A 27,451-nucleotide genomic window follows, 5' to 3' on the forward strand; every position below is an offset into this window, starting at 1 on the left:
ATATGAATATGTTTTATTTGATATCTTACTATTGAGACAGCCAGCTGGGAGCAGAGGTCCCTGGAAAAACTCCAACCAGCCTGCCCCCTGAGGCAGAGCCTTAGGAAGTTCGTGCCTTTTTGCAGGGTCAAGGGGCCTGACCCCTTCTCTTCCTGTGTGGAATGTAGAATTCAGACTGCTGGACGGAAGCGCTCTGGCAGGGACCCTGGCCTAGAAAGAGTCCTTGTTTCCCTATTTTCTTCCTTTTCACTCAGTAAAACTCTACTTTACCCACACTTCAAACCATCTGCGAGCCTAAATTTTTGTGACTTGTGGGATGGACAGGGGCCCAATCCTTGGCTGAACTAAGGATAAGTCCTGCAACACTATCACACATGAAAGGCAAATTCTGAATTTAATCATCACTGAGCATACGTGCACACAAAACATTCAAATTATGCTTTTGTAAACCTTGAAAGTTAAAATGGTCAGAAGTTTGCTAGTTTTGGTGTTGCCAAGCAAACTGCAACGCAGGCATTGTTATTAATGCTTATTTTTTCAAGTCCTGGGTCATAGCAGGAAGCAAAGCTGACAGAAGTCCCTCTCTTCATGGAGTTTACACACTAGTGTGGAAAGGAAGGTATTTTTTAAAAACTAAGTGAATTATATTTTTCAGAAGTTAAAAGGGTTGTTGAGAAAAATAAAGCAAGAGAGTACATTGTATGTCTCTATCACGCACTTGAGAAATTACTAGGTTTTAAGAATTGGAAGAATCTTCAGAGTGTTTATGGGTACCGATAAAAAGAAATTAGAGTGAACAGAAGCTTTAATGGAGATTAGAGAGATGAAATAGAGATGATGACAAGGGAAAGGGAAATTATCATAACAGACTCTTAAAGTTGGTAGCAGGCTTAGATCTTGCTTAGGAAATTCTTGCTTTTCAGATTAGTAAACAGAAATCCTAAAAGTGTAAAGAGTAGAGAATAGAAAAAAAAGATATCTTAAAATAGCAGTGATCTCCTTAGGTCAGCCCTTTTATCTATTTCTAGTGCAAAGATTTTCTTATGACCCAGAATCAAATATTCTGGGTTTCACTCTACTGAAGGCATTATATATAACTGCAAGGCAAAAATGTAAAGCTTTGGTTATTTGGATATCATTTCTGTTGCCCTCAAAGGTAATGCCACTCATGCCAGTGGATAAGTGTATTATAAGAAAGTCTCTATTTAATAAACATATCCTCTAGGCCCTGCAGGATGAGGCTGGGCCTGGTTGGGGTCTGACTGACAGGAGTGGCCTGAAATATCCAATTCTAGTCCTTCTTATTTTGGTAATCTGGATTTGAGTGCCCTGAGAGGGCCTTGTTCATTTTGTGGACAAATGCTTTTCTCAGTGATGTTAATCAAATATAAACTATAAAAAGTATTTGTACTTCATCAGACGGTGAACACGAAATCATTAGCCTGAAGAGGTCTTGATCACTGGGAGCCAATACTAGGAGCCCATGCTTAAATGAACAAGAAGAAAAGACCTATTTTTAGAAGGAGGCATCTCAGTTTCCATTCACCATTCTTTGCAGGCTGCAGTGTTGACTCTGTAACCTAGAGAACCTTCTGGGCTTACAAGTCATCATGACTTGAGTACATTATCTTTTTTCCCGAGGCCTAGTACTTCCACAGGGGCAAGATTTGAACACTCATCTGTCATGGGTTTTGCCTATTGTTCCTGGCCTTGATAACTTTCCCTTCATCTGGCTGAGATAGATAAAAGCTAGTGGACTCTAACTTAAGGGCTGGAAGCCAGCAAGTCAAGTGCATATCCATCAGCACCAGGGGCTGGAAGCAGGAATTCAAATGGCAGCAAATTTCTTGTCGGGTACTGAATAGAACAGAGGAGAGGCAGTGGAGGGGATAAAAATATTAGGTTCTTGAGTTATACTGTAATAAATAAAATGGTAATTATAGTCAAGATAATAATATAGCAAGTTTGAGTTTTAGAGAAACTACTGTAGAAGTCTGGATTACAAATCCTTACAACCTCTAATGCATTAATCATAAGGCTTCTTTACTCAGAGCAGTGTGTTTACAAGGAAGCTTATCACTGTCCCAAATGCAGTATCAAACATCTTTATTTTGGGATATCCTTAGATGATCCTCTTGCCTGGGGATTGGATCAGTGCCAGAAAAGTTCAACCAGAAAGCACTGCAGTCATTTTGATCTTAAATGTTTTGAAATGTGCCGGTAGGCAGAATATGTATATTTTCCCTAACTTGGAGAAGGCCCAGGAAGGAGCACAGAGAATGATCAAAGAAGTTGAAAATAGAGCCTAGGAGAAGAGTTTAAAAGAAGGGAGCTGTCTTTGGTTGGAGGAAAAAGAAAAAGCAGAAAAATGACAACTCTCGTGGCTTTGAAGGTTGCAAAGAGTTCTTACTCAGAGTTATGCATTTATTCATTGATTTATTTACCCAAAATGCCCTGTAGTGGACCAGGACCTGGCAGATATGAAAAACAAAAACTAGAGGTACACAAAACAGAGCTCTGGCTTTAAAAATCTCCTGTCCATTGTCAGTGACCAATAGCTGAACAAAATCAAATGCAGAGTTGGATACAAATAGGAAAAGAGACTGAAGTGAAGGGATTTAAGGAACTGAAATGCTTGCCAAGGCCAAGGTAACAATGGAAATAAATATACCTCCACTTGCCATTTGTTCATGAGAACAACTGCTGGATAAATGGGGAAGAATTTTCAGGGTGGATTGGGAGAGTTTGTACCAGAAGAAAGAAAAAAAAAGGTTATAGCTTCATTTTGTAGTTTGGATTATTCTGCTTTAGGCCTGGCGTGGTCAGTATAAAGCAGAGTAACTATTTTCTAGTTTCTGCTGTGCACTTCATCTATGCTAGACACCGTATGAGTCATGCCGGGGACTATCCGCACCACATAAATAGCAGAAAAGGCAGAAGACAATGATGGCATCTCTTCCCACCACATTGAAGGTGACAGAAAGCGCACTGGCAAGGTTACCAAGAAAACACGTATGTACAAACTCACAGTAACTGGCCGTGTTATTAAGCACTGGGTTCCTCCTGTGCCACAGGTTCTTGGAATTTCCTAGTCTTTGATTTACTGAGATTTATTATTATTTAGGACAAAAATGTTGTCACAAATACAGGGATGACCTTTTACTGTATTAAAATAATATAAATAAATAAGATATTCAATCTTAGATAATTCAAGTGCCAGGATAGACTGTTCCTTTTTTTGCCTTTAAACATGAATTTTCTGGTTGAACTCTCTAATCATTCAAACAGGAAAATTCAAATCTCTTCCAGCCATAGTTAAGTCTAGCTTAAAATATTATTTAAAAAATCAAGACAATAGAAACAAAATTTTATAACTCAGGAGAGCACTTCCTAGTCAATATTTTCAATGATATTCAGTGATCTCTGTGAACATTTACGTGGGAATTTTAGTTTTAAAAATGCTCAAAATTTACTTCTGTGGGTCTCACTCACATGTAAACTTCCTCTACCTGAAATTATGAATAATCAGAAAGTCATTTTTACCTTTGTTCTTTTTGTGTGTATTTTATATATATATATATATTATATATATATATATATATAATATATAATCTAAAATGGATAGCCCATTTCAATGAAATTGTGTGCTTTTAATCAATCTATTAAGTAATACATCATTCTGAGAATATATCTACATTATACAAAGTACATTGTTTTCTCCTCAAGTTAATGCTGAAATATAAATGACATTCTTTAATTGAAATCTGCCCTGTTAACAATATTTGATAAGTCAAGTGTCTGCTCACAGCTTACCTGTCTCACTTCCAATCAAAGGCTGATTTGCAAAATGCTTGACAAAATCCTTCAAAGACGAGAATTCATTAAAGCCAAATTTAAATGAATATCCAGTATATTCAACGTGAAAGTGTTTAACAGAATCTTTGGCTCTAAAAGGGAAAAAGAAGTATTTAATGTTATTTAAGAAATAAATATCATGCTGAAGGGAAATATGGTCTTAGATGTTAGCATCAATATTAACCTTTTCTAAGAGCTGAGAATTAAGCAATCATTGAAACCATTGTCAATTTTTTTTCTTTTTGTTTTTTAAGGGGACCAATTATGTTTTAATACAACAGAATGTAAGACTACAAAATGCTAAAATATTACAAATATTCATGAATTGCTGAGTTCAAACAGTATAAATCAAGTAAAAATATTTCATGACAATTATTTCTTTTAAAAAAAATTATACTTTAAGTTCTGGGGTATGTGTGCAGATGGTGCAGTTTCGTTACACAGGTATACACGTGCCGTGGTGGAGAAACCACTAACAATTTTAAAGAGCACCACCAGTTTCTCTTGGCAGAGTGTGCTCTTTTTTTTTTTTTTGAGACGGAATTTTGTTCTGTCGCCCAGGCTGGAGTGCAGTGGCGTGATCTTGGCTCACTGCAACCTCCGCCTCCTGGATTCAAGTGATTCTCCTGCCTCAGCCACCTGAGTAGCTGGGATTATAGGTGTCTGCCATGATGTCCAGCTAATTTTTATATTTTTAGTAAAGACTGGGTTTTGCCATGTTGGCCAGGCTGGTCTTGAACTCCTGACCTCAGGTGATCCTTCTGCGTCAGCCTCTCAAAGTGCTGGGATTATAGGCATGAACCACCATGACCGGCCTCAACTTTTCACTCTAATGGAAGACAAGAGACTTTTTCTGCCTATCGATTCCTAGAATTACCAAAAGAGTCCTTGAACGTTACACTGTTAAGGGGCATGAATTTAAGAAGGGCAGGGAATAGGAATGCTAGAAATGCCATACGACACTTTTAGCACACTCTCCTCTGTCTTGGGCTTTCCTCCCTTACTTATTTGGGAGTCAATCAGAATTCAGCTCTGTCGCTCGATTAGTTATATGAGCCCAACCCTTTTCCTCCCATGCATGTTCCACTGCCTACTGAATAAAATATCAAATTTCCTACATTGTTATTTTCCACGTTATTTTTGGAATGAGGCAGAGTATTAATATATATATCTACCTCTCCACTTTATTTGACCCCATTCTATCTCTCCAGCCTCACTTCCTGCTATTCCTATTCCTCTCTGTGCAGCCCATGCTACAACATTAGCATGCATCAGAATCATCTGGAGGACTTGTGAGAACCCAGCTTGCTGCCACCTCCACCTGCACCCCTGCAGATTCAGATTTGGTAGATCAAAGGTGGGGCCTGAGACTGTGCATTCCTAGCATGTTCTTAGGTGACATACCTGGTCTGGGGACCACACCTTTAGAACTGCTGCCCTAGTCCAACTGGACCTACTGCTCTTCAAGGAATTTCCACTTCTGTCCCCTTCTTTCATACTGTTTCTTTCACCTGAAACAATCTGTCTCTGTCTCTGCTGGTAGAAATCCCAGCCACTCACTAACTTTCAGTTCAAGTACCACCTCCTCTGTCAAGTATTACATGGTAATTTCAGCTTAAGTTCACTGCTTTTTCTCTTCTGAGCGACCTAAGCACTTATCTTGCTTTCTTTTATGTTATTTATCAACCTCCACTTTGTAGTATGTTACTTGTATGTGGTCTTTTTGGCTCTGTGAGGCTACAATTTCCCAAAATAGGGTCTTTGAATCTTCTACAACAGGGGTCATCCTCCCTGGGGCTGTGGACCAGTACCTGTTAGGAACGAGGCCACACAGCAGGTGAGCAGTGGGTGAGCAAGCATTACTGCCTGAGCTTCGCCTCCTGTCAGATCAGTGGTGGCATTAGAGCCTCGGGAGGAGCCTGAACCCTACTGTGAACTGCACATGTGGGGGATCTATGTTGCGTGCTCCTCATGAGAATCTAATGCCTGATGATCTGAGGTGGAACAGTTTCATCCTGAACACCCATTTTCTACAAAACCAGTCCCTGGTGCCACAAAGGTTGGGGACCACTATTCTACAGCACTTACCAAAGTGGCTGGTGCAAAATAAATGCTTTCTAATAGTCATCATTAAAAGAGTGAACAAATAAGAGAATAAAAATAGTCATTCTCCTGAATTAGTCTGTGGTTTTTGTCACCTCTGTTACTAGTTTTTTTTAAGCATTCTCAAGTGCTTCTTATGAAAATCAATAATTTATTCTTTAATTTTTATGTAGATGAAATATATATAATTATTTCCTTATACATTACAATGTAATAATAACATAAATAAAATGGACAATAAATGTAATGCACTTGAATCATCCCAAAACCGTACTCTGCTGCCCCAGTTCGTGGAAAAATTGTCTTCTATGAAATTCGTTCCTGGTGCCAAAAAGGTTGGGGACCTCTGATCAATGCAATAAAGGATCTACAACTTAACCATTAGATGAACTTTTAACATTTGCTGTTGAGCAGAGAAAGCACAATTCTTGTTGCCACTCAAACAGAATTCCATCTTGGATTAATAATTTTTTCATCTATGTTATTCAGAAAATTCACAAACAAAATATAGCAGGGTGACATGAGAAATGTTAATGAATGTGCTCTTTTTTCTCTGTGACCCCTACTTGCCCCATTAACCTCTAGCTATTTCTCACACCCACTTCAAGTAGGCCTGTAGATTTTCACTGTTCCAAGAATGGGAGCTGTGCAGGTTTTTAAGAATGGCAGCATTCTAAGATGGTCCCAAATCCCAGCCCCTGGAGTACACACACTTTATCTCAACAATTCAATCAAAAACTAGATGCTACTGGGAAGGGATTTTGCAGGTCATTAAAGTCCCAAATCAGCTAATGTTAAAAGATGGATATTATCTGGATCGGCCTGAACTAATCACATGAGCCTGTAAAACAGAGAGTTTTCTCTGGTTACTCACAGAAGAAAAAGTCAGGGAGATGTGTTCTAGTTGCCATGTAAGAAAGCAAACACCCATGTGGTAAACATCCCTGGGGTCATGTGGCAAAGAACCGTGGGTGGCCTCTAGGAGTTGAGAATGGCCCCTGATTGACAGCTTAATGGAAAATGAGGACCTCAGTTCTACGGTAGCAAGGGAATGGGTGAAAAAGAATGAAGAGGAAAGGAGAAAATGAAGGAAGAAGACACTAAACACCTGTTAAGAGCCACAACCTTCTCCAGCAATTTATTTCAGCCTGGTAGGACCCTGGACAGAGAATCCAGCCAGAAACTGTGAGATAATCACTTACATTGCTTTAAGTCCCTAAGTTGTAGATAATTTGTTATGCAGCATAGAAAATGAATATAGAAGCAAGGACTGGAGCCCAGAGAGTGTGAATGCTGCTACTGAATTAGTGACCAAAAGTGGCCGTGTAGAGTGAGAAAGAGGTGAGAGAGCCTCTGAGGCCAGATTAACTTGAAGGACTGCACTCTGAAAGGAAGAGTGACTCTCCGGGGTATATGAAGGTGCCATCAGAACAGTAACACAGTAACAATTTAGGTTTAATGGGTAGGTGCCTGAGGGAAATTTCATGGAGTCCTCACATCCCTGCCTAATCCATGGAGAAGTGCCTAAGAACCCAAGAAAACTTGCCACCTGTCAGTAGAAGCCAGAGTGTCAGATCCTGACTGAGAACCCGCCAGCTCCCCTGACTACCAGAAGCTCCATCAGCCTGTCTGATCTGGGGTGCCAGCCAGGAAGAAGGGGGTGTGTGGTGGGGAGGAAAAACCCTAAAAGACTGGACAATGACTGCATTTGGCTGGATAAACCCGGCGGGGACCGGATTAACTTTCTTACCATTTGGGAGAAATGGAGCCTCAGTAAGAATAGTTAGCCCACTACAGGAAAAATTTTAAAGTTGCATATTTCCTGCTTGAGATTGTGACTATGAAAGTTGTACAGTCATAAATCATTCTCAATTTACAGAGACATCAAGGAATAGTGGAAAGGGCACTAAGCCAGGTTATAGGAATTTAGATTCTGGCTCTGTTTCTATTGTTGATTTTTAGGGTACCAGACATCGCCACTTTGGGTTGCAGATTCCTCATCAGCTCGTGAAAGGTTTGTATCAAATAATGCCTCATGTCTCCTCCAGCTCTAATACTTTTTCTCCTGCTAATGAACGGAGCAGGAATGTTTTTCACTCTCATTATTTAGAGTTTGGAATCCTTTAACCTGGTGGTCCAACAGGAACTGGGAAGTTTTGCTATCTGGCAGTTTGAGTGATGATAAAGTCAGTAACTGACAGAGGAGCCCATGCTGCAGTCACAGAGCCCTTAGGCACCTTACCTCACAGAGAGAGAGTACAGCCCGCTGGTCTCATTGCTGTCTCTCAGAAGGTAGCTGCCGTCACATCCATTTGAGAGGAGAAGTGCTTCGGCTGCATGGCGTGTGAGGCTGCCGTGATACCACCTAGAAAAGAGAGAACAGTGCTTTCACTCAGCCAAACCATGGCATAAGCACCCCCCTCGCCACCACACTGGCTTTTCCTTGTAAATATTATCTAGCAATATTCCTCAAGATTAGCCCAGAGACCCAACAACTCTCAGCCCCAACATCAGGACAAGGAAATCACTGAGTGGGGCCGAAAGGAGAGCACAGAGTTGACGAACAGTAGTGTGACGTGGGTTGAATTGTGTCCTGAAAGTTCTTATGTTGAAGTGCTAACCTCCCAGTACCTCAGAATGTGACCTTGTTTGGAAACTGTCTTTACCAAGTTCAAAGAGGTCATGGCCGGGCGCGGTGGCTCATGCCTGTAATCCCAGCACTTTGGGAGGCCGAGGAGGGTGGGATCACCTGAGGTCGGGAACTTGAGACCAGCCTGGCCAACATGGTGAAACCTCCACCTCCACTAAAAACACAGAAATTAGCTGGGCATGGTGGCGGGCACCTGTAATCCTGGCTACTCAGGAAGCTGAGGCAGGAAAATCACTTGAACCTGGGGTGACGGAGGTTGCAGTGAGCTGAGGTCATGCCACTGCACTCCAGCATGGAAACAGAGTGAAACTCCATCTCAAAAAAAAAAAAAAAAAAAAAAAAATGAGGTCATTAGGGTGGACCTTAATTTAATATGACTGGTGTCCTCTTATAAAAAGAGAAAATTAGGAGAGAGACTTGCATAGGGGGGAACACCACATAAACATGACAGTCACTTGCAAGCCACGGGAAGAGGCCTGGAACAGACTCTCCCTCACGGCCCTCAGAAAGAACTGACCTTGTTGACACCTGGATTTTCGACTTTGAGCCTTCAGAACTGAGGCAATCGATTTCTGATAGTCAGCTGCCCGGTCTGTGGAGCTTTGTTACAGCAGCCCCAGCAAACTCACACAGTATTGTTTTCTAATCAGAATTGTTTTTTAAAGTCCAAGTCAAAATGCCATAAGAATAGGCTTTGGCCAATTTCCTCCTCCGTGTTTTGGTCTCTTGCACCCTTTTTCAAGTGTGGTACCTTTTCATGGGGAGACCTCGGAGCTTTAATACTAAACTCTATTGTCATGAGTGAAAAGAAGCTGGCTGGAAGGAACCCAGATGTGTTATAGTGCGAAGTAAACACCATCAAGTATTGTTTCAGCCAGAAAAATATCTGAAGAACTAGGGAGTGCCCAAGGAAATTCAAATTGATCTTTGTGTTTTAGGAAAGGTAATATGTATATAGGGTTAAAAAAAAAATCCAAATTGTCCAAAAGGAGACATGGCGAAACGTGTTTTCCTCATCCTTGGCCCTCAGGCTCCCTGCTCCTTTCCCAAGGACACCATGGTACCATTTTCCTGTACTCCTCTTAAGAGATAGTGTACGCACCTGGGATTGGGTGTGTACCTCCACTCCTGATTCTACAAACATATGAGCATTATTTATTATTTTTATTTTTTAGGTATATTGCTCTGCACCATCTTTCTTTTCACTAATGTCAGGTCATTCATTCTTTTAAGCAATGTCATGGAAATGTGCAACGTGATGATTAAGATTGTGCCTCTGGGGTTGCTTTGCCTGGGTCCCAGTCCAGGTGGTACCTCTTACTATCTGTATGGCCTTGAACACGTGACTTAGCCAATCTGAGTTTTGATTCCTCATGTTTAAAATAGCATGAATAATAGGCATACCTCATAGGCCAGTTGTGAGTCCTGCACACATTAACGTGGGTGACGTGCTCCATACGCCTGGCGACTAAAGCAGCGCTTAGTAGGTGTTAATTGCTACCAGGAAGCCACTGAGATCCACAAAGCCATAACTTTCAATTTACCCTCTGTGGCATGATTTTCTTATTGCTCAGATATAATTTTTGGTTACTTTTTATTTAGATCAGATAACAGAAAGCTGGGTAGCAGAGGCAGTTGCTGACTGCTAGGGTCCACAGTTCAGGTCAGTGAAGATCAAAGAGAGACAGGCAATTATACTAATAATGTCAGTGTGATGAACTAAATGGTATTAGAGAGGTGTGTATAGTGTACAAAGGTTTTGAGGAATAGCCCTGTTCTGGCAGTAAGGGATCTTGTTGTCACGAACCACACTGGTATCCACTGTGACATCTCTGTGGCATAAAATTTTGGCCTGAGTAATAAAGAGTGAGCGTAAGTGCATCTGTGGAAGGAAATTTCTACATAGGTCTCCAAGATACCTGTTTTCTAAATTTGCATTTCCTAATGCATGTTTCTTAGCATATTTTATCTTTGGGGCAGAGATGCTTTCATCCTGTATTAATAATATATTTGCTAGCTGAAAGCAATGGCATGAAACATTTTATGAAAATAATCAGAGAGCTGTTTACCCAAAGCAGCTCCATTCATTGAACTGATTGCCAGACAAGTTTAAATCTGTTCACTACAAAATGCTTTCAAAGAACAATTAGAAAATTATAAGTGAAGCAATAATAAACTTCAAGTTCAACTGAAGCTAAAATTCTAATTCTTTTTGATATGTGAAATTGCCACAAGGTCACAAAAACGTAGATGTATTTTGCCAATAATTAATTTTATAATAAATACTTTGGCATAAGGTTCAATTTGAGCCAGATTGCTTGTTTAAACCAATATTTGATTCACAAAATTCCAAAACATTTAAAGGATTTGGACATTCCTTTGGATTATTTTCAATAGAATTGGAAGTGTGTGTTTAAAGCATCTATAGAATTCTTCTGACATTTAATTATAGCCTGATAACAGTTTTTACTAAGAATGTTTTAATCATAATTTTAAAAATAATAACTAAATACCACAAATACATAAGAAATACTTGAGTATAATGCAAGAAGAATCACATTGTGCTGCAGTCTGGAAAATTCTTGGAGAGTGCAATTCCTTGGTGGCAGCTTTGCTTGAGTCAGTATTGCCTTTTCAGGATTTTACAGACTCCAGGGCCTGGGCAAGCCCAGGATAGAGCTTTCCAGGCAGCCGCCTACATGCCATGATGTCAGTGGTGCAATAAGGATTCTCATTCCCCAAATAGCTTTTCCACAAAAACCTAAATTTCCCCTTTTAATTGAGTTAAGCTTTCATTTTCTGGAACATTTTGATAAGCATTTCTTCTAGGGGAATGAACATATATCCTAATGACATTGTGTATCCTTTGTAGAACTATGTCTACCTTTGATAAGGATGATTCAAGACTGTGTCCATAAAAGTTAAAAATAGAGTTAAGTTAGTAGTTTTCCCATAATCAACCTTTTCTGCCTTCAATCATTGCTTCAGATCTGTGCAAGGCATTATGCTAGGCAGGTCAAAGGGAACACAAATGGAAAAACTCCAGACTGGGTGGCAAGAAGCCATTAATCTAGTCAGGAGGATAAGACAAATAGATTGCAAACTATATCCAAGACAGAATAAAATACCCAAGGGGTGTTCTAACAAGAAGGATCAAAAGCAGGTTCCATGAATGAGCCAACATCTGTATAGCCTTGAAAGATAATGGTTTTATTTCTTGTGTCTATTACCTTTTATTCTGATTATAAAGCATATGTAGTAAAAATTAAAATATATACATGTAAAGAAGCGAAAGTGTAAGTGTTTTAGAGAAGAGGAAAGATGTGTTTCAAATAAATAATCTTGCTATTAACCAGAGAAATGCAAATTAAAACAATAATGTGATATTTTTCTTTATCCACCAGATTGGTTATAATGAAAGGGTTAGATAGTATTAAGTATTGGAGAATTTGGGCAATGGCCATTATTGTCTGTTGTTGATAAGGGTCTGAGTTGGAGGGGAATCTGCACATAGGGTGTGGCTGAACCTGCACATATGACCAGTGATTCCGCTTCTACTTTCCGCCTAGTGAAACACCGACACATGAGCAGAAGGAAATATGAACAAGGATGTTCACTGCAGAATTGTTAGTGAGAGTTAAAAATCTAGAGCCATCTTAAATGTCCACAAATATGGAGATGATAAATAAAGCTGAGTGCCAAAAGGATGAGATTATGTAAAAAGTTAACCAGAAGTATTTGAAAAGCTGTGAGCATATTTTTGGTTGCCAGGTAATGAGGGCAGGGAAATGGCGTGCTATTTTTATTTTCTCAGAGGGCTCCAGGGATGCTTAACATCCTACCATCATACAGTTTTGAACAATCAAGAATTGTCTTGTTCATGATGTCAGTTATACCCCCCACTGAGAATCCCTGAAGATGTGTATATATACACACATACACCAAAGCTGATACATCCCCAAATATATTGTAAAGTTAGAGGAACTAGTTGCAGGCACCAAATGATACTGCTTAATTTTAGCATGCTCCCCTATAAAAAGGCAACAACACAAATACACATACATATTAAGGCATGTAAAAACATAAAATAAGAGTTTAAAAATTATATACCAAATTCATAAGTATGATTCTCTTTGTAGAAGGAAGCAGAATTGGTTCAAAGGGGACTTTAAGGAAGGAACCAATTCAAAAGAACCAGAATTGTTGTCAACAAAGGAGACTTAAGCTCCATCAAATTTTTCTAATATAGCTTATTTCTAAAAAAAAAAAAAATAGTTTCTATATAAATTGATTAACTACAAATTTAATTAGAAAAAAAGAAAAATGCTAATTTTTTCCTTAATCCAACATCCAGAAATAACCCCATTAATAATTTGCCTTATTCTTTCATTTATTCAGCTACTGTTTATTGAGTGCTTGGACTGGCCTAGGCACTTAGGTGAAGATTGAGAGAGAGAGAGAGAAAGAGAGAGAAAGAAAGAGAGAGAGAGAGAAAGAGAGAGAGAAAAGGAGAGAGGAAAAGAGAGTTTGGTTTCTTCCCATTAAAAGTCTGGTGAGGTTTGGAGCCGCAACTGTTCAGGGAGATATAACATGGGCAGGAAGGGCAGCAGCAAAGGCCTAGAAGCGAGAAAATGCCAGGCGTGTATGAGAATCAGAACACCATGCAGTAATGTGAGAATTCAAAGAGAATGACGAAGGACAGCAGTTGGGCATGGTGAGAGATGAAGCTGGAGGACACTGAGGCTGTATATGTGGCACTGGATACTGACAGTTCCTTGTCTGACGTTTATAAAGCCTCTTGCGGCTTAATATGCATATCCAATAGCTCATTACATAAAATCATAGCTGCACAGACCTTAAAGTTCCTATAATTAGAACTATATTCAATTTTTTTTTTTCCTAGATGGAATCTGGCTCTGTCGCTCAGGCTGGAGTGCAGTGGCACCATCTTGGCTCATTGCAACCTCCGCCTCCCAGATTAAAGTGACTTTCGTGCCTCAATACCCCTAGTAGCTGAGGCTACAGGCTTGCGCCACCACGCCTGGGTATTTTTGTATTTTTAGTAGAGATGGGGTTTCATCATGTTGGCCAGGCTGGTCTCAAACTCCTGACCTCAGGTGATCTGCCTGGCTTGGCCTCCCAAAGTGCTGGGATTACAGGTATGAGCCATGTGCCTGGCCAGAACGATATTCAATTTTTAAAAATTTGAATATTCCAATTATTAGGGATAAGAGGCAGATTTCAATGGTCTGAAGCTTATAAAATCTGGAGGTGTCCTTAAGAAAAGTTATACAAAATTATAAAATAGAAAAGAATATTTATTTAAAATGAGAAATCACAAATTACAAATTTAAAAAACTGAAAAATATCACAAACATTACAAAACTGAGAAAATAACTTATTTTTATTAATTAACTGTTGAATAGAACCTTATAATTTTTTTCTTATATTTTTGCTGTCTGGCATTTGATTGTCTCTTCATATAATAATAATTTAATAATATAATTTTCTATAGAGGGAATGGAATGATAATTCAGTCTTTCATCTAGAACACTTTAAAAAAATTCCCGACAGTATAGAAAAGCTGTTTTCAGCTTCTCAATGTGACGTTGGTAATGAAGGTTTTATAGTTGTTGGTGATTTGTTTCTGGTAGTTTCCTCAGGTAGTCCTTCTGCTGCAACAATTTTTAACTTATTTTCTATGTGACCCCCTGGCAAGTAACAACCTCAGTTTTCTCATCCATCAAGGTGACTAGTAAGAATGCCTAGAGAAAAAACTTTTTTTTTTTTTAATGGAGTTTCACTCTTGTCAACCAGGCTGGAGTGCAATGGCATGGTTTTGGCTTATTACAACCTCCACCTCCTGGGTTTAAGCAATTCTCCTGCCTCAGCCTCCCGAGTAACTGGAATTATAGGCACGTGCCACCACACTCAGCTAATTTTTGTATTTTTAGCAGAGACAGGGCTTCACCATATTTGCCAGGCTGGTATCGAACTTCTGACCTCAGGTGATCCACCAACCTCAGCTTCCTAAAGTGCTGGGATTACAGGCATGAGCCACTGTGCTCGGCCAGAAAACCTTCTTATTTTCATATATTGGAACAATTTTCTTCTTTTATAAACTTTTTATACAATTCTTTAATTTTTACAGAAAAAAGCTAGAAAATTAAACAGTACATTATGAATATGCTAGACATTGCGCAAGGTGCTAGGAATACACTTTTATGCAGCTGGGAATAGGTTCATTTTCCTGAAATTAAAAAAAAAAAATCTTCTGATCTCATTTTCCCTGACGATGCAAAAAAAGAGCAAGAAACTCCTATGTACGTTAGAAGCAATATTATAGTCTCCATTTTCCCCAAGGTTCACACATTGTCATAATCATGTCTTAAGGCTAACAGAATCAACAGAGCAAAGACTGATCAGGCTCCAAAAGAATATTTGTACTGGGTTTTTAAGATTATGAAAACCAGCAATTCACTTTGCAGGAAACTGTGGTATTATCCTTTCCATGATACAGTAAAAAACTAGGAAATACCCGCCCACTAAAGAATTTTCATAGCTGCCTCTTAGTAAGATACAGAAAATAAACTCAGCCACAAAGAATGCAGACAGGCTAGACTGAGAAAGCTGGTCCTCAGTTCGGTCTCCTTTCCTTTCATTCTCAGGCCTTTTTGAGTTAGAATCTTCTGGAAAATTGCTCTTGAATAGTGGAAACTTCACAGTTTCTTATCCCTTGAGTTTTATTGTTTTAATTTACTAATCTACATTTATACCTCATTTGTTCTGTCCTTTAAAGGAGAGACTTTTACATTTTTTGAAGTGACTCACAGAATAAAATACATTTTATGTCACTCTGTATTTATATAAACATACATATATCACAAACACACACAAAAAACAAAAAGTTATAGGACGTAACACTTATCTTTCTATATGCTATTTACTTAATATTTTCTTTTCTCTTTATTTTTAATGAACATTGATGTGACCCATTAAATTCACTTTAAGCCTATTAATGAGTTTTTCCTGGTGTTTGAACAACAATGCAAAGCTTTGCTACTCAAAGTATGGACCAACAGCATCAGCATCACCTGGAATCTTGTCAGAAATGAGCAACTGCAGTGTTTGAATAGTTTCTAAACTCTAATATTACTCTTATCCAATCTTTGCCTGTGTATTGCTAATGATAGGGAATACTATGTATTGCTAATGATAGGGAAGTACCTATCATTGCTAATGACAGGAAGTACTGCCCAAGTACTTGTACAGTACTGAGTTCCATATTTTCATAATTCATGGTCAGAACTCTTGGGCTACACTGAATTGCCATTTTTTGCTGTATAGATGGCTTTCAGCAGATGGTTTCAGAGCTACTTCTTGGAATTACATAGATGATACTTATAGAAAGAGTTGAAAGCATTTAGAATGTACTTTCTTCTTTCTTTCCATCATCTTCAACTTTTCCTTTTATGACAGGCTGTCAGTTCCTTTATTATCCAGGGACCTTATCACCCAGAGACCTCATCTCCTCTGAAAACATTTCAAACTTAAAAAATCTACTTTAACATTAAGCTCTGACCTGCAAAACAAGCAGCACAGGAGCTTCCTTATAAAGCAGGCTGAGATTGCATTAGTTTCTTCACAATTGCATCATGTAGCTGATTCACACTGAACTTACAGTTGATTAAAACTTTCAATTAGGTCATTTTCCTCATCTGCACTTATAAGAGTGATGGTTTTATAATCAAGTGCAATAAGAAATTTTTTATTACTGGGAAATACCAAGTGAAAAGGGATGCTAATGAGCAGCCAACTTGGACCACACACAACCTCAGGCCCCGCCCTTAACCTGCTAAGTCTCACGTGATTGTTATGCAGTATAGAGTTTAAGGAGCATGCACGGGAAGGACTCTTGGGCCTGAAAACTTTAATTCACTTCAATAATGTGAACAGTTTGAGTTCACAGAATTTGGCATCTGGAGAGAAGGGCATAGCAAAGAACTAAGTGACTTTTCAGTACCAACAAAATGGAAAAGAGAAGGATCTGCAGGTTAACATAGAAGAATCACCAAACAGCTGCTATCTTAGTGATATGGACAGTAAATATTATAGCATAGGAAAGGGAGCTCAAAGTGGGCTGAAATGATCAGGGAAAACTTCATGGAGGGGGAATATGATAAACTGCAGCTTGAAGAATGAATACAGAATTCATTAGGCAGTGAGAGGCATTCCGAGAGGAGAAATGACATAAGCAAAGGCATTGGCGGTGACGTGTGCTTAGTGTATATGGGCAACCAAATGCCTAGCTGGAGCACAGGGTCCCTGTTGGGGGGTGATGCAAAAGAACTCTGGACGAACTGGTGGACATGGAAAGCAATCTTGCACTTTAAAACACAGGCCACACTTCCATTTAGATTGTATATTTCTTGATGACAAAGTTTCTTAGTAATTCATATCTACAGATAATTCACATATTTAATGATATATTTTTCCCTGCCTGGAAATGATACAAGAAATAGAACCTCAAGTCTGTCCCATGAGAATTATAAAGAGGACATACATTTCAACCCAAAGTGAGAACAAAAATTCCTGATTGTGTGAAAGCAGCCAAAATGCCCTGGAGTTGAACAGCCAACAGAAGCATTCTTCTCTGGAAAATGTTCTCTTATTTCTTCAAAGTTGTTCTCATTTCTGTATGACACTGACACCCCTCTAAAGTATGTAGACTAAAGATGACAAATGGATAACATATGTGCCACACCCCTTCTCTAAGGTCATGCATAGCACAGCTAATTGATGTGTCTTTCTTGCTGAGCCTATACTTAGCCTCACAATCTTTCTGAACACAATGGTGATAGAACATAAGATGAATCTATTAGTCATTCACACTCTAAAGGTTAATCTGTTCTTACCACTTGAACTATTCCATGGGATTGCTTGGCTGCTGATTTCATTCATGCGTATTTGTTCATAGAGTTGGTGCTAGATAACTTTGATTTTGTGAAAGATAAAATGTTTGGCCCTCTATACCATTAGAAATCACGGGTTTAGGATAAGAGACTGCCTTGTGTAACTTAAGAGCTACCAGTGCTGCACTTTATATTAGAATCAGGCTGTAACATACCTAAGACAGAGGGCGTTGCCCACACAAGCCTGTCAAGTCACATGTTCACAAGTGTGGGCTTAATTTTCCATTGATAATAGCAATGGATACTGTTCAAACAGAGAGAACCAGGCGGAGGCCATATAAAGGATTTTGGAAGTTCTTACACAGTCTCAGACAGGTGTAGTGTGATATACAGGGGAGGCCAAAGAAAGATTCCCCAGAGTCTCTCCAATAGGGAGGTCTGTGATGGAACCAGCATGGCTATATTTTTAAAATTACTCTTCTAAATGCCCATGTTTACATGAGCTAAGAGTAGAGATAAACGGTAAGGCCAGCTGCCCCAGGCTTTAGAAAAGAGACCTGAATGATGACAGAGTATGTGAATATCTCATTGATCCATGAAGTAAAGGCAGGTCCCAAGTTTTCTGGTGGGAGTCAAGGCTCAGCTAATGGAAATGAAAATTGAAAGGAGGAGGCAATTCTGTAGGAGTTAGAAACCAGGAGAAAGCTGTTCTTGAAGGAGTCTGAGAAATTAAGCAAGAAGCTCTGGAAGATGAAAACACAGAGACAGACAGACATGGAGACTTAGAGATTCAGACACAGAGTGGTACAAAGACTCAGAGACAAGAAAGTCAAAGAGCTGCAGACAGACAGCTAGAAATATAGAGACACGAAACTCAGGAGACCACGGTAGACCCGCCAGCCCACACAGCCGGAAGCACATGGGGACAGAGACTTAGGGAACACACATACAGACCCAAAGAGTGATCCAGGAGACAGGGGCAGAGAAAACAAAGAAAGATAAAGATGCATCTTTAAAAATAAACAGAAATCCACAGAGCCTGACCCAGCTGGACCAAGTTATCCAGGGAAGTCAGACTTGAACAGACCTGAGGGGCAGAGCCACTACTTGCGGGAGGGGTAAAAACTGCACCTCACTCTGCTGAGAGCCTTCTCTTCAGTCCCCAGGGACGCCTTCACAGTGCAGGAACGGCTGCAAGATCGAAAGAGCACCGTTGCTCCCCAGTAATTGAGGCTCAGGGAACATTTTATTTGGATTGGAAAAAACACTTCATGGATTGAACTTGAAAACGCCTAGAATGACTAGGCAGGAAATGAAAATCAGAGGTTCTCTTAGGAGGGCTCATCTTCAAATAAAATCAAGCTTTATTGTGGGTGGAGTATGGTTACTCTTATAAAGTGCTGGTTCAGGGTATTGGCTTCGAACTGTGGTTGCTATTGACAACCTACCATTGTGGGCTAGTATAGGAGTCAGAGAAAGTTACATTCAGGAAGCTTCAGTTACAAGAACTTTAGGGTCTGTAAAAAAAAATACAAGGAGATTCTTGTTTCATTAATTGTCTCTTCTGCATTCCACAGTTCAGATGATACCTCTAACCAACGTCAGTTTATTCCACCAATGAAAACCACTGGACATAAGGGGACTGAGTGAGTCTGAATATGATGAATGCAAGTACATCATCAGCGTTGGTGCAGTGGAAAGCTCACTGGCTGAAGTCAGGAGCCTTGTGTTCTGGTCTTAGCCTTTACTCCACATGGGGCAATTCAACAAACAATTAAATATCTGCTCTTTATTAAGTGGTATGTTCAGATGGAGAAGGCAAAGATGAATAATGCACTGTCCTGCTCGTAAGGAGTTCACCATTGAAAGGAGTTTACTGTGCTCTAGCCTAAAGAAGGTGGCTAAACCTCTTAATAACTCAGGAGTGACATCTGCAAAATGACTCTAAGATTAACTGGTGAATCAACCCTGAACATACAATCAAACTAGTATAAGTCAGCGCTCTAGGAGAATAACCTGAAACCCAGGAACATTTAGAATTTTATAGTGATAAAGCAAAATGATGAGTTATAATATATTTGTGAGACATTAAGGTTTTCAAAATTTCTTTGTACACAAAATCAGTAGAACCGGTTTTGTTTTGATGTGAATCACTTACTTTGCTTAGCTCAGTGGAATTACTGAATTCTACCCTTGTTCCTTCCTGGCGATTCCCAGGTCAGCATTTCTAGTTTCCTACTCACCACCCTGCAAACTGCCTCACTAATTAATTGTCTTGGCTCTAGCCCCATTGCCACCCATCATGCTGAACTACCGCATTAATCTACCTAAAAACAAAACATGATGACTGTGTAATTCCACATTCCTACAAACCTTCAGTGAGTCCACATTGTTCATTGACCAAATCTATTTTAGGCCTTCTGGAATCTAGACCAACCTAAATATCCACATGTTCACAGAGGGAAACAGGCTGGCCTGGAGCCGACTTTGAGACAGATTGAGAAGCAGAGGATGGAGAAATGTCCTACCAAAAAGCAAAAGCAAAATTATACACAAAATATGACTACAATTCAATCTCTCTCTCTCTCTCTCTCTCTGTGTGTGTGTGTGTGTGTACAGAAAAAAAACTATAGAAACTGGAATCAAGATGAACAATGTTATTTTAGGTGGTAGAACATGGCTGATATTTTAGTGCTTTTCTTTATATTTTGATGCTTCTCTTTATTTCTCTAATTTTTAATTAATATATATTATCATTATTTTTCACAATTTATTATAAATAATTTCAGATATACTGGAAAGTAGAAAAATAGCATAAATGTTACCTGCATTTAAATAATATTCATATTTTAGGCAGAATAATTTTTAACCTTCTGCCACATTTTTAATACAATGTTTAATTTGGAATCTTTTGATGAATAGTTTTAAGGTAAATTACAGATATCCTGACACTTTAACCCTAAATAATTCAACATGCATCTCTAAAAAGTGACATTCTTTTACATGAACATTATACTGTTAGCAAAACAAGTGATTGCTTTTATGCTTTTTAAAGTTATAAATATTTTTTAAATAAAGAAAGTATAACAACAGATAATGGGAGCACATGCTAGTGGGCAGGGTCAGGGGGAGCATGACCGTGGAGAAGGCTGAGGTAAGCAAGGAACACCAATAAGGCCCGGCAGCGTGCACTGGGCTCCTGGTAGAGGCAGGTCTCTATGAGGGAGTAGGAGCCAGAAGTCTATGGGGTCAGCATAGGAGTTTATCCTCTAGGGGAGTTGGTGGGAGCCAGAAATTAACACAGGCTTTAAAAAATGTCCAAGAGTATGGTCATGAAAGCAGAATTACAAGAGAAAAGCCAGGTGGAAGCTTCTCATAGAACGAGACTGATGGAGATACAGGCCAGAGCCAGACCATCTGAACGCTGACGAACCAGATGGGTCCTGGGGATGGGGTGGATCTGAGCCCTTTTTCAGTTCTGAATCCTTGTATATTTTGGTACCTTCACTCATTTATTCATGCCATCTTCTCTGTAGAAAATGTCACCTTTTCTAACTTCAATTGACAAAAGTCATATCAGTTCCAAGGCCATCTTCTCCACTTCCAATGTAGAGGAGATAGCCTTCCATATGAGGTTGTTTCACCTAGACACTGTTACAGCCCTCAGCCCACACAGCACTGCATTCTAACTCCACATACATATGAAACCTCCATCTCTGCAGAGCCAGGCCTTCTTTTTCTGTAGTTACCTCTATGCTGCCTTGCTTGACGTCATCGTTCAACAGATAGATCTATGACTGAATAGAAAGTGAATGGATGAAACAAAGCGACTCCACCCAACGTGGACAATCTGTGGGACAGATTTCCACTTGTAAGTAGAAGGAAGTCGCCCTTCAGAGGAACAGCAAAACACCGCAACTGAAGAGGAAATTCACTTCAGTTAAGAAGAGATGGAACTGTACACTAGTTACATACTAATTATACAACCACAGAAGAACCACCTTCTGTTTTTAGAATCCAAGATTACAGAATTGTGCACAGAAGAGGAACAAGCTGTATTGCTCTAGTTGGCGTCATACCTCTGTAAACAGGTTCCACTGAAATTTTGACTTTACGTCCCTTAGCTGAATAAATTTTTCTAGTCCTGAAAATGAAATCTACACAAAATTCAATAATGCTCTGATAACTCGGATACTGGCCTGGCTTTGTGTGCATGTGCATGTATATTATGTGAGGAACAGAAAGAATAATGTCTTTTATAGTAAACTTTGTTATAATCACAGCATTTTCTTTGCTTCTGTCAGTTCATATTAAGCACTAAGAACATGTACTAGTATAATAAGATGAGAGAAATTTGACGCAAGCCAGGAGGTTGCATTAGTGGTCAAGCATGAAGGCTCTGGAGCAAAAGCTCTTGGATTTGAAGGTACGTTAGGATGGAATCCCGAGCATGCGATTAAAACTCTTTACTTTTCTCATCTGTAAATGGGGATGACAATTACTAACAATATCCACCACATAGCAGTGTGTGAATTAAATAGGTTTACATAGGCAAAGGGCTTAAACTAGAGCCTGGCACATGATAAGCATCCAATAATTACTAATTGCCATTATTAGAATGTCTATCTTCTACCAGTGGGCTCTACAAAACAGCACCACGCAGTGGAAAGCTCTGGGGTAAGTTCCTAGGTGTGTCTCTCAGCTCCACTACTTACAAAGTCTGTGACCTAGATTGTATACTTATTGAAGTATAATTAGTATAATAAATTTATTGAAGTCACCTTTTATCTGTGAAAGGAGTATGATGACATCGTATTGAAAGTGTTACTGTGAAGGCTAAATGGCATAATGCACGTGAGTGACATGGTGCTGGCACATAGTAGGTGGTCAGTCAATTAGGACTATCACAGCAGGGAAACAACCTGGTTTGTGAAGTCAGCATTAGTTTTGAACACAGACACTCCGAGACTGTAGGCAACCTGATTTTTCTGCTCTTGAGTCTCTTCCTATGTAAAGCTGGAATATCAGTGCCTTTTGAAGACCAGAACTAGTGTCCACAAAAAGCCTGTCTCATTTTGTTTATTATCATTTATTCCTTGGGTCAGCAAACCACCAACTGAGGATCAATTCCTGCCAGATACCTGTTTTAGTATGGCTTAGGAGCCAAGAATGGCTGTACATTTTGAAGTGCTTGGGGGAAATAGGAGAATATTTTGTGACTCATAAAAGTTATACGAAATTCACATTTCAGTATGTAAATAAATTTTGTTTGAACACCATCATGGTCATTTCTTTATGTGTTCTTTGGTAGTTTTTGCACAACAATGGCAGATGTGAGTAGTTTAGGCAGAGGTTGTAAGGCCTGCGAAGCCTAAAACGTTTATTATCGAGCGCTTTATAAAAAAAGGTTTGCTGCTCTGTGATCTACTCTAATCTTCTCTCATATATGAAGAGTAAGGGGCATAGAAATGAAGAATTAGTTATTAATTTATTTAAATATTCAGAGCTTAGAATCTAGTCCTTTGGCACTGGCCAACCCAGCCAAATACTGGCACCTTCTTATACAATTTGAGATTTGAGAAAGCGTATAAAAAAGAGAATGATTATATTTCTCACTTGGAGTTATGACTGACTAGATCATTTGAATATTTAATTTTAAAGTAACCTAAAATATTTTCATTTTATGTTATTTCTTTTGCATTTATACTTATATATAGCTATGCTATTCCTACATTATCTTATAGTAACCTTTGCTAGAGCCAAAGAATTGCTGAAATTTTAAATCATTTAACTAGCTGTTCTATACCAGTTTGTTACTTAGGTGATGTGTCTAGTATTTACTACTTGTTTTATTTTGCCATCTCTTCATTTTGCAAGCAGGAAACAGCCTGACCCACCTCTGATTCCTGGTCCACCTCCTTCACCTCCCCTAGCTCTCCACACCCCTCACTTCTCGCCCTCCCCACAGCTCTTTTCCCCCAAGCTCGTACCCTCCTCTGCAAAGTGTCAGTGATGCTGAGCAACAATTTAAGATGGTTTTACTTCTCCTTTGCTTTTGCGCACATTAATGTATTTTAGATGAAAGAAAATTAATGTTTTTAGGCTGACATTCTATAAATGGGACATGGAAAAGCACTGTGTTACTGTATTTGGGTATTTTATAAAATAATCAGCCTGTACGCTGAGCAAGTTGTATACGCCCTGGAAAGGGAAGTGATGGATTTGCTGCAGTTCAGGGCTCAATGTACAGGATTTATACATTCCAGAGCCTGAAAAAACAGAGACCCAAAAATAAAGACTTCTGATATTTCTGTAATTTAACCACTAACTTATCTGTTTATGTTTATCAAAAATATAAACAATGATTTATCTAAGTACTCAATCTCTTAAAATACTTAAAAAATTAAGTCAAAACCAGCCACCTTTTATCTATCAATTATATTAAATCATTCTATTTTTATGGAGGTTTTTGGAAACAAATTAATCAGAAGGTTTGATAGAGATTCTACCTCACCAGTGGTTAGGTGTTCAAAAAAAACGTCAGTATTATGTTAGAGTTATGTTCCGTATTCTGCAGAGGCAACGAGTCGTTGTCAAGAGTTCTCAAATTGTACCTATAAAAAGTGTATCAGTGAGGCGCTGCCGGGGGAAGTACCGGCACAAGCTGCTTGTTAAATTTTCAATTCAATGATGTTAAATTGTTGGCAGCTTGAAATTGTCTATAGCGGGAGCATTTATACCAGGGAACTAGGCAAGTTCTAGAAATCAGGGCTTTCTTCAGCCCCACCTCACCCCAGGTGTTTTTCCAGCACACTATTGAGTGTGCTTAAATAAGTCATACCCCTGAGGGTTCTTTTTGGGAGAACAGAAATATCTTAAAACTGATTGATGGTGATGGTTGTATCACTTGCAAAGTTAGTCAAAAGTATTGAATTGTACACTTCAAATGGGTTAATTTTATGATATGAAAAATATGCCTCAATAAAGGTACTAATTGAAATGCCCCTAAACCAACAAACAAAATATCAACATTTATTAGTAATTTTAAGATTCAAGTACACACCCAGCAGAATTAACATGAAAAATAAAGCCACATTTATCTCATGCTTTTGGTAGATATATAGTCTATGCAATAATAGTCAACCTAGGGTCTCACTTTGTAATTACTTGGAGAGTTTAACAAGAAAACACCCACCCCCAGAGATACTGAAATCATTTGTCAAGTCTGTGGTTTGGGTGTCAGAAATTTTTTTTTTTTTTAAACTCCTTGGGTTGTTCCCGAGGACAGCCAAGGTCAAGAACCAGGACTGCAGTGTTCCCAGATAACTCCAGGTTGCAATTACTAAGAACTCATCCTCAGGTTTAATAAATGTTCAGGCCTTCTGAAATAGGGAAATCTGGAAATGAATGTACCCCCTTTTTTGCAGGGAAGTGGGGGACTTGGTTTTGTAGTGAATGTCTATTCTTTACACCTGGAGGAAAGACACAGTCCTATTCCCCCCATGGGGTTCACTTATGGTTGCTTCTTGCTATTGGCATCATGGCGGGGCACAGAAACAACATCTAGTTCATCTTTGTCATCTAAGTGTGTCCCACAGTACTCAACCACAGACTCTGGGTTCAAGGACTGTTTGTTTAACTAAAGGACCAGAACTGAATACATTCCTCTGTCTTCTTCTTTGGGGTTTTCTTTTACAGTGGGTTGGGAATACAGATAACAGAACATGTAAAGCACTGCAGCTTAATGATTCAGTAAGCTACAGAGGGCCACAATTCAGCTTTAATGTTTGGACTTGGTGACACCTGTGTTGGATGCTCACAGAAGGGCCTTTTACCTCTTCTGTTTGGGGATTCAATCTAGAGGGATAGAGAGATTCTAGAGCTCTGGCTTCCCAGCAAGAGGAGTTTTCTGTAATGGAAATTTCAGGTGTTTCATCTGATTTGTCAAATGAAGGTAGAGTTCAATTCTGATATTTCAGTTTTATAATCTAAAGACAGGAATTATTGATAAACTTTTACAGTAATACAGCATTAAAAAGATACAATCTCTGCATCCTTAACATGGAGAGATTTCAACTCTATTTTGGTTTTTCTCTGGTTAAGGACATAGCTTGTGGCAGGTTGGACTCCAAGCTTTGCTGTGTAATTGATGTGTGACTAGCAAGCAAGTTATTCAAACCTGTTTGGTGCCTGTTTTCATCCTTCATAAGATGAAGATGACAACAGCTCCTATGTCATTGGATTGTTATGAAGATTTAGAGCTATTTATCCACACAGAAGGTATAGGTTTTGCCTCTCCTCTTGCACAGGTGTTAAAGCCACCCTCCTGGGGATATTCCCAGTGCCTTAGGCAGAAGGCTCAGTTTCTCTAGGAAATCCCCTGTTCCCCTCTTGTGTAATACTTGCTTCTTTTATCAAATATCCGGATAAGTTGTCTCATCTGGGTCCCTTCTTAAAGACAGAACTCCAGTGACTCCACCTACCTATACTTACCCGTCTGAAGCAGACATTTTATCCTCTTCCTAAATTGTTGGTATTTAAAGGCTCAAAGTTGCCCCTCTGGACATACACGCAATATAAAAGCTCACATATGCAGTATCAGGAGAAAGGAACACATAAACGAGACTGTTGCAGAAACTTCCTCATTCTCTGTCTTTTGAAAAAGTCCCTCTCCCTTACACAGAATGTAGGGTAGGCTTTCTGTTTATCTTACCAGCAATGCAGTCCTTTTACTGTTCCTGGGTCAGTGCTGGAAACTCTTGAACAGCACATTTATTCATAAACCAGAGCAACATCAAGGAAGCAGGCAACATCAACTCCTACATCCCAATCTGTCCCTGTTCTCAAAGAATGTCCAACATTTGATTTTTTTTCCCATTTTCTCAACCTACTTGTTTTCAAGTCTAGAAAAATAATGCATGCTTTTCCAGTGGGATTAGACCCAAACAGGAAGATACCCAATAGATACAAATGAATAAAGTGGAAAAAAATAGAAGGTTGAGGTGGCAAAGGGCAACGAGGCACTGAAGATAGTCATTAATCAAAGTGAGCATGCAGGAGGGAGCACCGAGTCAACGTCCACCCACCAGGCACTTTGAAAGATCTGCTCCCTTACCCCAAGTCCTGGAGCAGCTCAGCTTCTCCATCGGATCTGCTCCACAGATCTGAGGGATCCTGGGTGCTCATCTTCCCTTCTAGAAGTTCTGCTCTGCCCATTCGCGCTCTTCACAGACGCAGAGAGGGAGACAACTTGGCTGCTCCTGATACCCTCTTGCTCTGTGAGACAGCAGCCTGCTGTGGCTCTGAGTCTCCAAGGCAAGGAAGTGAAACTCGGTCGCTTACTCCTCCCACCAACACCACCACCCTGGCCTGGAGGCACTGGCAGGAGTGTGCTGTCAGTCAGGAAGTATGCAAACTTAGGTAGTTACCTCTGAGGACACCCAGCCTGCATCACGCAACAGGCGGTCGCCATCAAAAACATCCGACCACCCCACCTGGGACTGGACAACAGTGCAAACCGCTTGTGTGAGGCCAAACCCTAACTTCTCCGCAATGCTAGCAGCCTCTGGTTTGTAGGGGAGAATGCGTGCACTCTTTCACCCCACCTTTGTTCTGTCTTACACACCAACACAGGGAACACTGAGGAAGCTTCTATATCAGGAACAACCTTAGAGTGGGGGGAAAAAAACAGAATCAAACCACAAGTTTGACCCCTAAAGTTTGGTGTTTTAGCACTTTCGCAATATTTCTGTTTAGTTACCCAGACCTTCTAATATATCCTTGATGCTTCGAAGAGGGATGATTCAGGGACAATTATTTTTTCCTCCATGGGAGAAGGATTAAGAGAGAAGAAGGCAGGAAAAGTTACAAGGGGCCGTTCTGGTACCCACCTAATGGGGCATATTGGAACTCCTGGAGTCTTTTTTTTTTT

At 39.5% G+C, this 27,451-nt stretch overlaps 1 protein-coding gene across 1 annotated transcript in view; it reads right to left on the reverse strand.

Annotated features, from left to right (window-relative positions):
• Positions 1–26,849, reverse strand: part of DAPP1 (dual adaptor of phosphotyrosine and 3-phosphoinositides 1) — a 53,358-nt gene extending 26,509 nt beyond the window's left edge. Inside the window, exons 1-3 of the mRNA XM_032261533.1 lie at positions 26,636–26,849; positions 8,201–8,323; positions 3,814–3,947 (exon numbers count right to left, since the gene is read on the reverse strand). Of these exons, the coding sequence (XP_032117424.1) occupies positions 3,814–3,947; positions 8,201–8,323; positions 26,636–26,736 (358 nt within the window). The 5' untranslated portion in view covers positions 26,737–26,849. The remainder of the gene's footprint in view (positions 1–3,813; positions 3,948–8,200; positions 8,324–26,635) is intronic.
• Positions 26,850–27,451: the final 602 nt, after the last annotated feature.

This window comes from Sapajus apella, unplaced genomic scaffold, assembly GCF_009761245.1.
Source record: "Sapajus apella isolate SASKATOON/1434 unplaced genomic scaffold, GSC_monkey_1.0 scaffold124, whole genome shotgun sequence".
NCBI classification, from domain to species: Eukaryota; Metazoa; Chordata; class Mammalia; order Primates; family Cebidae; genus Sapajus; species Sapajus apella.